The sequence below is a fragment of the Berghia stephanieae genome, chromosome 7, assembly GCF_034508935.2.
Source record: "Berghia stephanieae isolate SIO BIC M18660-M18661 chromosome 7, UCSD_Bste_1.3, whole genome shotgun sequence".
NCBI classification, from domain to species: domain Eukaryota; kingdom Metazoa; phylum Mollusca; class Gastropoda; order Nudibranchia; family Aeolidiidae; genus Berghia; species Berghia stephanieae.
Window position 1 is genome coordinate 19,535,283 of NC_088366.1, and position 15,000 is coordinate 19,550,282.

At 34.2% G+C, this 15,000-nt stretch overlaps 1 protein-coding gene across 1 annotated transcript in view; it reads right to left on the minus strand.

Annotated features, from left to right (window-relative positions):
- LOC144976487 (angiotensin-converting enzyme-like) overlaps positions 1 to 15,000 on the minus strand; it is a 67,584-nt gene that overhangs the window by 28,204 nt on the left and 24,380 nt on the right. The window contains exons 11-16 of the mRNA XM_078920776.1: positions 14,324 to 14,422; positions 12,647 to 12,791; positions 12,190 to 12,288; positions 7,998 to 8,120; positions 4,569 to 4,813; positions 3,173 to 3,177 (exon numbers count right to left, since the gene is read on the minus strand). Coding sequence (XP_078776902.1) covers positions 3,173 to 3,177; positions 4,569 to 4,813; positions 7,998 to 8,120; positions 12,190 to 12,288; positions 12,647 to 12,791; positions 14,324 to 14,422 — 716 coding nt within the window. The remainder of the gene's footprint in view (positions 1 to 3,172; positions 3,178 to 4,568; positions 4,814 to 7,997; positions 8,121 to 12,189; positions 12,289 to 12,646; positions 12,792 to 14,323; positions 14,423 to 15,000) is intronic.

Consider the following 15,000-nt stretch of genomic DNA (forward strand, 5'->3'; position numbering starts at 1 on the left):
AACGAGTACCTGGCCGTTAACAGCGTTGTCTCTGTCCGAAAAAAAATGTAACATCGCCCGAGAGGCGTCATGTCCCGTCCTAAACGTTAAATGTTGCTGTTGGCCAGGGACCCCTTGTAAAGCGCTTTGAGCACATTTAATGGATATTGCGCTATACAAATAGTGTTATATCAACTGAACTTCTTAAAACACTCACTAACCATCTTGAAAAAAATCGTATTTTCATCATTTGTTTGCACATGGAGTTCCTAAATGTCCAGACGAACTCTTTTCATTAATTAAGTAAATACTGTTGTGATGTGAATAAATGATCTTGACACAGAAAGATGATATAATATCTTCACATTTCATGTGAAAAGTTTCTAAAACAAATCTGTGTGTTGACATACTGCATTGATATAGATTATGATTATGCTTTTTAAAGGATTGAAATTCCATATTGTGTAGTGTCTCACCGATTCTTAACCAGTTAAGTGGGAGGTTTGAGAGTATATTTTTACCACGATGAGGGTAAGTCAAATCTGTCAATATTTGAAGGACGAGTTTTTTCTGGGCAAATGTTTAATACTCGTCTCTCAACAGGAAGGCAGTTATCTGCTTAACCCTCTTCTTACCAACTAGATCTATAGGAAAATCGTCACATTCGTTACGTAATAACCAACATTTTTCTTATTCAAATTTCATTTGTACAGAATAAAATTCAAAGAAAATTAATAGTGTGTTGTAGAGCATGTTTTGCTAAAGAAATTATGTATCGCAACAACTTTACTGCTATTGTGTTTGAGTGATAAAAAATGTATTTTTGTGTTAGTTGGGTGTGAATTTTTGGGGAAAATCCTGAAAATGGCTGGTACAAGAGGGTTAAAGGTAAATAAAAAATCCATCGACCAAAACGTAGAACTGAATTAAAGCAATAGGATCATTCTGATTCATTGGCAACATTTGGTATGAAAAGGTTAAACTTCTTTCAAAACAGTTATAAAACTACTCAGTATCAAGTATCAGCATTGCGATCCTGGGTCGAATTATTTAAAACTTTTCAGTACGTTTGACTTTGCCATCCTTTATACAAATACAGTGTGTCAACACACGGTTTTGTTTGAGAACATTTTCAACATGAAAAGACAAGATATATCATCTTTCGGCTGAATTTATGTCAGGCTTTAGGAATGGCAATCGAAAACAGTATAACCAATAATCATAACTGATATTCAAGTACTTATGCCGTCAGATTTCTCTCCGTGTTAAACTACCTTGTCCTGTCTGAGGGAATTGTGGGCTCTCACACAGTGTTAAAATTTGGTAAATACGTATACATTATATTTGATAGTTGTGAAGTCATAATCTTATGATAAGGATAATGTTTGGTTCAAAGGTAGTCTAAAGTCAGACCTAGCAAACAGGTCAAAATGGTACAAACTGCTCTACAAGCCTATTGACATTTTAATTTGAATAATCTACTGCATGAACATTATAAGTTAAAAAATAATTCTATCGTCATAACAGATGTTAATAGCATGGGGTCTGGAATGTGCTAATTAAGGTGGAGATTAATTTTATTTAAATTTAAGAAAACTTAAGTAATAATATCAACACCACATGAGTGTTTTACTCACAGAATCGTGCTATTAATTAGAATTAGATTATATAGAGGTCTGCAACACGTATGCTTTCCACGTTACATATTACATGGAAATATTTAATAGCAATGATTATTGTGGTTCTTAACTTTGTAGCAGCTGAGGTCCTTAGTAGCTCAACTGCCCGTCTCTCTGCTTCCGGTTGTACGTTTGCTGTCGTTTGATGAACATGTGGGATCTCTTCCTATGGTCAAACCTGGTAGGGATAGAAATCTGGTGGGGGGGGGGGGGGGCTTTTGGATACAATATAAGCATGCCGTCAGATTACTCCATGTTATTCTTCTTTGACTTATCTTCCTCAGAATCGGATATGATATATATAATAATATTATTAATAAATATATATATATATATATATATATTATTATAACTTTCCCACTTTAACTACCACATTACAGACACAATGCTATTAACATCTTCCTTTAACTTTATCGCGATAGAATTATTTGTTTTACTTATAATGTTCATGAGTAGATTATTCAAAGTTTAATGTCAATAGGCTTGTTTAGCCGTTTGTACCATTTGAACCACTTGCTAAGTCTGACTTTAGACTAGCTTTGAACAAAACTTAATAATACAAGAAACATTTAGTTAAATGGATTCAAATCAAAACAAGGAAAACCGTTGATTTGTTTTAAAAATAAAAACTTTATTTTACAATACAAAGATAGCAGGAGACACATCAACTAGAATTGCATGAAGCAGATTGTGTTTAAGAGCATTGATTATTATAATAAAGTATGATGAAATAGTAAACATGTCAAAAGCAAATGTTGGATTCCAGTTAAACTGCAATAAGGAACACTCAATGAATTCTTATTTTGACTCAGAACCGTTGTTCATTTTTTTTTTCTTTCCAACACTTCGATACATACACAAAAGTCGACAAAAACAATCTTATGATGTCTTTTTAACAACATTTGTTATGCTACAGTAAACAGACAGTGAGTGAAATCTTGATTAGATTATTAAGCAGATTTTGCTAAGAATAATAAAAGTAATTCCGTATACTACAAATTTATACTACTATTTTCGTCATTATTTTTAAATGTAATATGTTGATTTTAAATCGCCTTAGCGTTACACGTCCTGTAACTCTGACCTGTAGATCTTGTGTTCGAGACTCACTGTGGGAAAGACTCATTTCTCAAATGTTATCATGATAGTGGCAAAAAAGGGCCAGGGGAAGGAGATACCAAGTAATGACACCCTGCTCAGGCGTATGGCACACAACTTTTGTTAATGAACATTTTATTTGTAGTATAACCTTTGAAAGTGTACCTCGTCATTGCTAAAAATGATTCACAAATTCAAAATGTCCTATCGATCAAAAACAATGGAGCGACGAATTCAAATTGTTTCTCAGAAAGTCATTGTTTAAATACAAATATATATGGATGAACTATGACCATTGCACATGTGGTATTTTTATTATTAAATTTTGGATAATTTTATCATGTTAGATTAATGAGAGAGCAATTTATGCCGAAAAGTTGTGTACTTATCTACAGTCAATATCACAACAAACTTACATAGGCTAATCAGATACAAATAACAATGATTTTAACTGTATTTCTTTAAGTACCAAATAAAAATGATATTATACTCTGAAACTGGACTGGTTTATAACAATTATTAATACCATCAATAATTATAAAACGACGGGTATCTACAGATTAAGACATTCCAGATGGAGGCATATCACAGACTTGGCATTGGGGTGTTAGAGAACGATGGCTCAGCCTAATTCCCATCTTGATATTTGTTTATAAATTAGTCTATGTGGCTAAATGTTCTTAGGTAATGATGTTTTGGGTCTACCATGGAGTCTTTTCGTGACGTTTTCAAACAAAAGTACGACATTACCATATTTTCCAATTTACTCAGAAAATGATATCAGATATTGGCAGTGGGATAAAATTTGGACAAGGCGTGAAAACAAGTTATCAAATATCCTAATGATAACAAGAAATGGAGTAAGTAGAAGAGTGCCAGAGGACACTAGAGAATAAAAACTTTGCGGCGGCAATGATTCAAATCCACGACTCGACTGTAAAGGCAACCACTCCTAGCCACGAGAGGGATGCTCTCCAAGCGACGCCATCACCACTAAAAAGCGATTTTAAATGTAGTAACTATCTAGAGTCACTCTCACGACTTCTTGACGTCGTGAGGTCAACACACAAACACCAGAAAATTTGTTGACGAGCTCGCCGTAAAGCTTATGAGTTCTATTCTCAACACAAATATAATATAACACAGAGACGATCGGGATATTGCGTAACCTCCGATATTGGGTGAATATTTAATCAGGAAAGTGAGTGGCTCAGATTATGTTAATAATAAAAAGAATACTTTAGTTTGTCTTGAATCCAAATGATTTGGAAATGTTCCCATACACGAGGAAGAGGATTTTCATATGCTGATTTATAAAACAATTAAAATCAATTATTCGAATATTATTGGTCAAACTGTGACGTCGAAAGAGTGACTCATTACTAAATAGTGACTTTAAACAAGGCCATAAGCACTTGAATGTTAAATATGATTATTGGTCTTACCAAACAAAGAAAATTGTTAGTTTTACCACTATTTTAGTTTTATTATATTTTCCTTTTTTAAATCAATTGTTTATATCCCAACATTTTCTATATGACTGATCAGTTTTGTTTTCAAGTGGTTATTTTGTTATTTCAATTCGTTTAAAACTGTATCCATTTTCAAAGAGGAGAATAGCTACAAGAGGCCATCTAGCTATATTGTCACGCTTTGATGTAGATGGAACAGCAGGAGCTATCGATCTTAATGTAATTTTCATGCATTTTAGTGTTTAGTTTTTTATATCAAGATTTTATTGCAGTAGGCCCCTTTTATTAGTAACGGTTTGATTATTACTTTTAATGCACATTGATATGACTACGGATTAACAACTAAAGTAAATTAGATTCATAATTATGGCGAAAGCCATCAGGAAAATGGACGGGATGGCAACTCCGATAGACAAATTTGGACATTCCGGCTTCCATCCGATGTCATTTCCATTCTCTTTCTTTAAAAATTTGAGAAGTGGATCAAAATATTCCATCAATGGCTGGACACTCATGGATCTTTGCCCGGTCAGCTTTTCCATCGCAACTTGCCATGGTCTAGACGATCCAAGCTTTAACATATCACTGAAAGTAAGAGGGTAATCAATAAGTAATTGCTCTGGAATTTAAAAAATCCTTAACCAGTAACTTATTCAATTTTAAGTATAATTGATAACCATCATTTTAGAATGTGTTTTGAATGAATAATGAAAGAATTTTGAAAAGACATGCATGGAACAGTGCAAAACAAATGCTTGAAAAAAAGCATCCCATAATATCAACCTGCCTCGATTAGGGCTGTACCTCAAACTTCCTGCCGGGTCATAAATCAATGAACAAGCCCTTGAATACGAAAGGACGACGTTGAAGACAATATTTTAGGGCATGCTCCATTTTTATTTTGAAAATAGCAATTTATTATGATGGAGGCGACGGTTCACAACGTACAGTTTATGGTATTAAATCGCCTGAACTATCGGGTAACCTCTCTGGTATAAAAGTATCAAAGTGGCGTATTAGGGCGTAGGCACTGGTGTTAGATAAAGATCTGAAAAGTGTGTATGAAACAGTGCCAGACAAAGCAAGAAAGAAAAATACAAGAAAACAACTTTTTTTTCTTGCATTGTCTGCCACTATTTTATACAAAGCTTTTTCAGATATACATGGTGTAAAAGTTCGTTTGACTTGTAGTTAGGAGGTATGAGGTTCGATCCCCAAACACGAATTAAATACATACACACCTTTTTAGATTTCTATCAAATACCAGTGTCACAAGCGGAAAATCTCAATATGGCATTTTACCGTCCTAGGACAACAACAATGTGTTAATTGGATTCTCACGCAATGCTCACGCCAGCGACGAAGACGCAAACTTCACACCTAAACGGGTCTATATGAGATCTTGCTCAAACTTTGCCAAAATCGGACAACGAAAATTAAGTGCGAAAATCTGACAGACACGCCCACTACACTATCTTCAAAACAAAGACTCATATACTTATGAAACATGCCACTTACAACAAGACATTCTCTCCAACAACAAAAATATCCTAGAGGACAGATGTGTTTTATCCTGTTCAGGGCTGTGATATTCATAATTAAGGGGTGAGTGGATTACATTGAGTTAACTTTCTTAAATTTCTTTCTAATCTATGGTATGTATCAACAGCCTTTTCTGTATACTTTTCCTATGAGGTTGATATACATGACAGCATTATGACTTTGCTACATGTAATGTGAACATATTCCTTAATACCGTGGTTTCGCTAGTTTGTTTATCGAGGGCAAACGGTATTCCTTGAGGCCAGATTACCTATCAGTTGTTTACTCCAGGCTATCTTAGGCGTTAGCATTATAAATAATATATATATATATTATTATATATATATTATTATTATTATTATTATTATTATTATTATTATTATTATTATTATTATTATTATAGTTATTATTATATATAATATATCCCTGTCTGAGGGCATCCCAGTCCGGAAGACAGGTCAAAGAAGTTTAACACGGAGAAATCTGACGGCATGTTTATATTTATATCAAACCAGATTTCCATTCCTTCCTGGTTTGGCCATGGAAGAGTTGGCCAACCTCACACCTTTTCATCAAACGAAAGACAGGCCAAAGAAGTTTAAGACGGAGAAATCTGGCGACATGTTCATATTTTATCAAACCAGATTTCCGTCCTTTCCTGGTTTGGCCATAGGAAGAGCTGGCCAACCTCAAACCATTTCATCAAACGGCACCTCAACAACCTGAAGCAGAGAGATGGCCAGTTCGCCTAAGGACCTCAGCTGCTACCAAGATAAAAATCACAATAATATGATATTGTAGTTTTGTTTTGTTTTGTTTTGTTAGCGCCCAATGATGAAAATAACCATTAAAACACGTTAACACATACCATACTATTTAAAACAGAATAAATCTGACTTACTTTTATTGTCGATTTTAAGTGGAATTTGTTTATTCATTACTTATTGTGTTGTGAAGGTTATATCATTAGACACCTATACGAACCATTATTAATTGCTGTTTTGTAATTCCATGTTATATGTAACGGGGAAATCATATAATTTGCACACCTCTATATAGGTTAATTCTAATAGAGCGATTCTTTGAGTGCAGGAGCTGACAACATATGTAAAATGCTCGTGTGGCATGGAGATTATATATTCCATAAGTTTTTCTTAAATTTTAAAATTCAACCTCCACATTAAACAACACATCACAACCAGTACCTATACCTAATCCTAATTTGTCACTAAACTAATAATCAATCTTAACAAAATATGCGTAGAGTTTTTAATTGTTGAAGATTTGTATATGCCGAATGCATTCTTTAAAATCTTTAACTAATTTTATTCTCTAATTTCTTTTCTATCCATAAATTTAATGTAACAGTAGATTCTTTCAATCGCAATGTAATCAATGTAATGTAAATTTGAGATAAAGGTTAAAGAGAAGTGGTAAGAGTAAGAAAGATTAATACTTCGGATTATTTGCCGGTTCCACACTTTGTAGGTTTTCGCTCTATAATATGGATGACATATTTCATCAAACTATTAAGTAATTTTATTTCAGGAGAATGTTGGATCAGGATTTAGCATAGGAAGTAACCTAATTCAAGGCATTTTCTATCAAATACCGGATTGATTCTTCCCTCATTGCTTTGTGGAGAGAACTCTTGTCATTCGAGTTATCAAGGCTTCCTAAAAACGTGTTATACTCATATGAACTAACTTTACATTAAAATAATAACCAATATAAATATCTTCTTCATAAAAATTCAAACTAATTGTGCTCTTGCAGCAAGCTTTCAATTTATTTGATATAGAAATGGGAGAATCATATATATATATATATATATATATATATATATATAGAGAGAGAGAGAGAGGGAGAGAGAGAGAGAGAGAGAGGAGTAGAGTGAGATAGATAAATAGATGGATAGTTGTTTAGATAGATAGATAGATAGATAGATAGATAGATAGATAGATAGATAGATAGATAGATAGATAGATAGATAGATAGATAGATAGATAGATAGATAGATAGATAGATAGATAGATAGATAGATAGATAGATAGATAGATAGATAGATAGATAGATAGATAGATAGATAGATAGATCGATATAAATAGTGATATATAGAAAGAGGAATGAGGGGGTGGGGGGGGAGTAAAATCTAACAAAATATAACCAAATCATGAATTGTTTTTAAAACATTGTGCAAACTGGCTCTATTTCTTTTACTACTCACCCGATAGCTTTGCCGGCTGCGGTGTTGTTGTAGATGTCACAACGATGGAGAGGTCTCCTGTTTCGTGCAATGTCACATGCTGCTTTGTGAAATTGGAATTGGATCACAAAGCTAACAAAATACCTGCGAAAAAAAAAGAACTTATAGATGTATTTAAATGATAAACAGTTGGCTTATATAGATATTAATATATACATAAATTTGTGAACATAAATACGGAATTATGTACATTAATAGAGTGCACTTTGCATTTCACAGGCCGCTTCACAAAATGCTCTGTTTATTTCCCATTATGGAACCAAATGGAACAACTACTGATGTCAATTTTGAAATGTTTATGACTACCTCCTCCCCTTACCCTTTAGGACAAAACCAAGCCTGTGTTTATATCATTTGTGATAGTAGAAAAATATAGTTCCCTTCCGCATTCGGACAAAAATGTCCCAAACTTGGCTGCGCCATGTCAAAGTGGTAATGTATGTTCAACTTTTTATCTCTCTTCTTATTAAATACTTATCAGATTATCAAAAAAAAAAAGTAGAGGAGATTCAAATTGGATTGAAAAACTCATCAATGAAGTGGAAAGCAAGCCCTGTTTGTATAACAAGGATGATGGTCATTTTTGTGACCGAGACATAAAAATGAAGGCGTCTTGATACGTTCGAGCCCCTCCAACAAGATAAAGAAGGCTGTCAAAGCTATCGATGCTCATCCTGCAGTAGCCGAAAAAAAATTAGGATAAGATTGGAGCTCACCATAGAGTCTATGGAATTGAAACTTGAGCAAGCTTTGGGTCATTGAAGGATACATCCAATATTGCTTTCTCTTTCCATTTTTCTTTTTTCTAAGCAGTAAAGCACAGACACATGCAACCTCTATTTCATCCATATTGATAATGCATTTGCACAAGCGATTCGCGAGGTGTGTCCCGGGACAGTCCTAGTGCGTTGCCTGTTTTGAATAGAAGTTTTATTCAGTGTGACGGGACAAATTCGTCCCGAGCGAGACAATCCTGTCCTATTGCGGTAGGGACCTAACTCCTTAAAATTTAAGTTGAATTAAATGTCGCCATTAAAGTGGGTGTAGTCTCTTACACTTAAAAAATATTTCTATTTTAATCATTGTGACTTTAAGCCCAATTCTCTTCATCTAGTACATTCTGATATAATACCAGAATGACACGGCAAGTCATATATGTGACCCTACGACTCGAAGCGGTATTAGTCGGGAAAACGAGGGAAACCGGTTTTAAAGGTGGGAATGGTCAAAATTATCAAATTTCAGTTTTTGGTTGTTTCAGAAACTACAATCATTTTTCTACATGAAAACATAATAATTCAACATAGATATTGAGGATAAGTTACATAAATTTAAAGTTTAAAAAAGCAACTATCAATGACACATTCAAAACGAGAGTTGACTTTCTCTCAGAGAGCAACCATTTTCAAGATTTACTAATATTAAGTCTTTTCCTCCACCTATACACTGTAAGATACCACAGCAAAGGGGGTATCTTTATCTATCTCAGAGAAAGCATGACTGATTCCAAAATTTCATGGTTCAACCAATAATGAACTTTAAAAACTGTAAACAAGTCTAGGTTTTTCCCTGACTTTACAAACGAATGATTCTGATTGGTCAACGCTCATCACATGCGCCTGTTGGCCATTAAAATGCCCGGGCAATGTGACATGACGTCAACATGCGTGTGTTACATATAAGTGTGTTTGTGCATATTTAATACACACCACGTGCTGTTATTTCTTTGTCTAGCTGCGTTGGTTAATGATCGAGGTGAGGGTCCTTTGTCCCTCTTTCTTTATTCATGAAATTATAGGACATGCCAACAATTTAATTGGGTGGGTTTCCTGACCTTCCATAATGAGCAGGGAGGTACTTACTGTCTTCTATCCCCCTATATCTGTTTTCCAACTAGCTTTCTGTCTTTGTCGTGGAATGAGATTACTATGTTTTGTCCTGGCCCTGACCGGATACCCTTGGTGAGAGGGGTAACAGATATATAGTTAGTTTTGAAGATATTTTTTTCCTTGTAAATCATCTCTCTGTTATGTATTGCATTATGTTTTGTTTACATATCATGATTTGATTTGTAAACATTTGAGTGTATTCCTCTTAGTGGGGACCTGTGCTTGTGACTGGATAAGACTTTTAGGTGATCTCAAACTAAGTACTTCGATAGTTTGCTCTTGGAATCTACATCTGTTCCTTATTTGATCCAATTCTTCTTTGTCTTACTTTTTCATGGGTCCTTTAATTGTAATTCTAGAACTTATTAATATCCCATTTTCTTCCTTTTTACTGGCGCTGATATTACCTTAATGTGTTGCAATCGCCGTAAAACCCACAAAAAAACATAAGACTTTAATAGGACAACAGTTGCCTAATCTTATACGTACAGAGATTGTTGTAGGATAAACATTTAAATCTAAGTACAAAAGCAGAATAGTGAATAGAGCCTTCAACAATCAATATACTGCCGATGGAACTACGTGTAACTAAAAAATGAAAAAGGTTAAATGTATGGATAGACAAACAGAAAGAGAGACAGACCTATTTATGGATAAATAGATAGATAGATAGATAGATAGATAGATAGATAGATAGATATAGATAGATGAAAAGGAGAGAGGGACAACGAGAGAGAGAGAAAGAGAGAGAGGGAGATGTTCGGTTTGTCGTGCTTTCTATGTTATATGTTTGTGTTGAGAATATTGGCTATTAAGCTTAACTGCTGGTCAAAAATAACTTCGCGATGGTTGTGTGCGAACGAATCGGCGGTCTCCAGAAGTGGGTGATAGAGGGCTCCAGAAATGACTTGGGTTTGATACGAATATTTTTGTGTTCGTGGATAGCTCACACGGTAGAGCCACGCTCTCACCTGCCAGGCGGAGTTGTCGTACCAATAAGGTCGCAGGTTCAAACCCCACCACCGCCGCGAAAAAATGTTATTCTCTTTTGTCTTCTGGCACTTTTCTACTCACTTCATATCTTGTTGTTACCAACATAAGTGCCTGCTCCGCTCACTTTTCTGAATTAAAAATACTACTACTACTACTACTACTACTACTACTACCACTACTACCACAACCATCAACACAACATCATCCTCATTACCACCATTACTACAATCACTACCATTAGGATTTGGAGCTTTACTTCATTTGAAATAAGGAAACTTTATCATAATATAGTTCTAATTAGTTATCGATTTAGATCAGTTCAATATTTAAACACTACCAAATACCATCCAAATTCCCTTTTTTCTGTGCGGAAATTCCTCTTTCGGCCTTGAAATTCCTCCCAGTGGTGCCTGAAATTCCTGTGAGTCAAATTGAAAATTGAAGTCTTTGCAAATTTTACTATTCTCGTCAAATTTCCAATGCCCGTTTCTCAGGAGTTAACTTTTCCCATTGATTTGACTGTGCGTGAAAATCACATCAAAGTCGATTTTATCAAAACCTGATTTTTACACTCTCCCTACTTTAAACGGTCATATCTCGGCAATGAAGAATCAGAAATTTATAAATTTGGTATCAAATTTTAAAGCATAAAATAAGCTATGATTGGGTACCAAAAACCCAAAATTGAAAAATCCGACTGAATACCGTTTCAAGGCGGAGGGTCACATATTACTTTCTTATAGGTGCGTCATTGACAAATTATAATAAGTCGCTGCAAGGTGTGCGCCGAACACTTGATGAAAATAATAAGCGGGAGATAACTTACCTGAAAGTGATTATTTCTTATTTTATTTTTCAAAAAAAAAAAGGTAAATGAACATGGAATCATTCAACTTTAATGCTTTTGATAAATTACAACTGATTATCTCCCTTCTATAACTTCCTCCTTCAAGACACGCTTTGCCATTTCTGGTACAATACTAGCTCACTGACTCACTGTTACACAAGTAGTCCTTGAAAGTCAAAGAGCATAATATTCAGTCTGAGCTTTTTTCCCTAATCCTTTGTATAGGACTTGCACTCTTGCAAAGTACTCGTACTTTTCCGCAGATCTCAGCTACTCAATTAATGTTTGATATACAGACAGATAAGAAAACCGCTAGACTCTGCCGGGATCGAAATTGGTCACTTTTCTTGTGAGACGAGTGAACTATTAAATAAGCAATTTGGAGCAACATCACCAGATGTGTTAGTAAGTCTACTAATAATACCTGATGTAAGGATCATTGTGTGGAATGTGATATGTCGCTCCAGGGTCAAAATCTGATGACGACCTTGCAACAGGTGGATTTACTCCTTGATATTTGCACCTATGGACATAAACAGTATATTTCTTGCTTTAAGCTTCGACAACAAATATAGCCAAATGAATCACTTAATTACTTGTCAATATACCAGATTCGGTTTTTTTCCTAAGTAACAATAGCAAAATCAGCGTAATGCATCAAACTGAAATAATAGAAATGTTTCTTTAATTGCAAAGTATGAAATTACGTTTTAACAACACATGCATATCTTACAAGAATAGCAACTTTGTCAACAAATTGAACTTGCTATCTTTAGTACAAAGTGGCCCTATTAGTATTCTTAGCACTAGCCGGAAAGTTTTAATAAAAATTTCTTCAAAGGCACAATAGATGTTAATCACAAAATAAAAGGGATTCTCACCTAAGGGCCCACCAGTGTTTTGTGTAATCGTCTGGTTTCGTGTCACCCCTGAACACACTCCAACGCCATTGATCAACCAGGTAGCCAAAGGGCAAGAAGGCAATCTTCTGAAGGGCCATGTTCATGAGGAAATTGATATCAGCCTCTATGATAAAAAGATCAAACAAATCAACAGATTTGCATTATTAGAGCAATTATATTTTGTGTATGTTTAATAATCAACATGTAAATCCAAGCATACGTTTAAGATTATTCACACATTTTAGTTTCTTTTATAAACAAATATTTCGCACTGAAAACGATCAGCAAAATTTGCAAAGATATCTTAATGCTTGGCAAAAATGGGAAAACAAATGGGAAAATGAAAATTCATTCTGATTGCTGACAAGTTTTTAGAATTACAAATAAAACTACACAAATGAAATCGAATTGCATAATCCTTGACGGCAGACTTCAAAGGACTGAACAAAACGGATGTATACAAAGGCAAAATTCCTTCTTATCATTTCTTTAACCAACCTGCCCAGAGATGCTTTATAAAATTCCCATTGGGATCAACACCATAAAATAGGGAAATAAAAGAAAGAAAAACCTAGATGAATAAAATGAGATTTTAGATGACCACAAATCATTGTCGTTAAATAGATGCACACATTCAGGGTGTCATTTTCTAAACTTATTGGCGCTTTTGACAAAATTTAACAGAAAAAAGACATTGTACGCGTTCTTGATCCAAGCAATATCCATCATTTTTTGCTAGTATTATGTTCCGTTTATACTGCACCCTATCGTCCCAACTGGTGAGAGGACTGCTAGAAAGAGATTCTGAACATTGTATGTCAAGTTAAATGGTAAAAAGACAAACAACGTCGATATGAAAAAACATTTACCTATCATGATGTAAGGGATGGGATTAATGTGAGAACTCTATGCAAAGGACAAAATTGTGAGATACCAGAAGATATCTTTGACCTAGAGCCATGTGAAACCCAATGTAAGATCCTGTTTTGGATTAATACAGCAATTCTTATTTTATCTTACTATTTCTTATCAAAATCAAATGAAGTGAAGGTAGTAAAATACAAAAATTAAATACTGTAATATACAGGTCAGGATATCAAATTTTCTCTACTCACTCAGCCCCAAATGGAACAACCTGCCTGCCTGCGTCAAACTTCTCAGCAATATTTAAATCAGGGAAGTAAGTTTGTCGAAAATGTTTTCGAGAGTCAGTTTGAATGAGTCAAAAATGTATTTAAAGAAGAAAAGGTATTGTCTTCAATGCGTCATACATGAATACATTCTTTACACCTTAAAAATTATTAGATCAATTTTGATTTTACCTAAAATTCAATTTTAAAAAGTCATTTAGGGCCATAAGATCATGGGGCCGAAGTTGATCCAGGGTTTCATATCGTTAAACGGACAGCATCATTTGTTTGCTACACTTTGGACAGGACACTTGTCTTTCCCAAAATACTTTCCGTCAGGTTTAACAGACCAAGCTACCCAATTACTGCTAGCTGGAGAGAGGCTTAAAAAATCTCAGGGATTGAACCAGTTGAAGCGAATATTCTACCAACTGAACTGTTGGGACCCCCAAAATTTAATTCGATTTTGTAAATCATTTAAGACTTGATAGTTAACAAAATAGTTCCATGCTTTAACCACGCTCACCATTATCATCTTTAAGTTCTTTGAGCAGTCCGAGGGTGTGCATATGTTCGGGTGTTTGTACAGACAATGACACCATCCCTCCAACGGCTTGGTGAAATCCTGTCAATTCGTTGAAAAGATATAAGAGGTCAATCGAAAGATTTCCATCTACATGTATATATTTGTAACAAACGCTCTATATATCTTTTTAAAGAAGACGTCGATTTTGTGGAAGTGAGAGAAATTATGTTTCAATATTCATGATCATTTTTATCTTTGAACTTAGTATCAAAATCAGGTTCATTAAAACATAAAACATAATGAGATGATTTCGTCACGTTTTCAAGTCTGATAAAAATAAAAAATTATGGGCTTATATTATATCATTGTTTGTAAAGTAGATGGTTAGATTTGGGGTTTTCCCATTACAACAATGAAAGCATAAACAAAAAGTTAAAAATTTCAACTCAATATCATTTACCAAAATTTTAAAGTTTATCATTTTATGTCTACATCTTATCAAAGCAATATAGAAGCTTTTTCATAGCCGTTTTCATAATGTTTAAAATGTAATATATTAAAAATTAAGTTTTGCATAAATTAAGCATGCTGGTCTGTTTCCAATGTATTATAATAATACCATCGATTCCAGTTAACATTAACAAATCAATATTGCTAGCACAGTCATAACTTTGCCT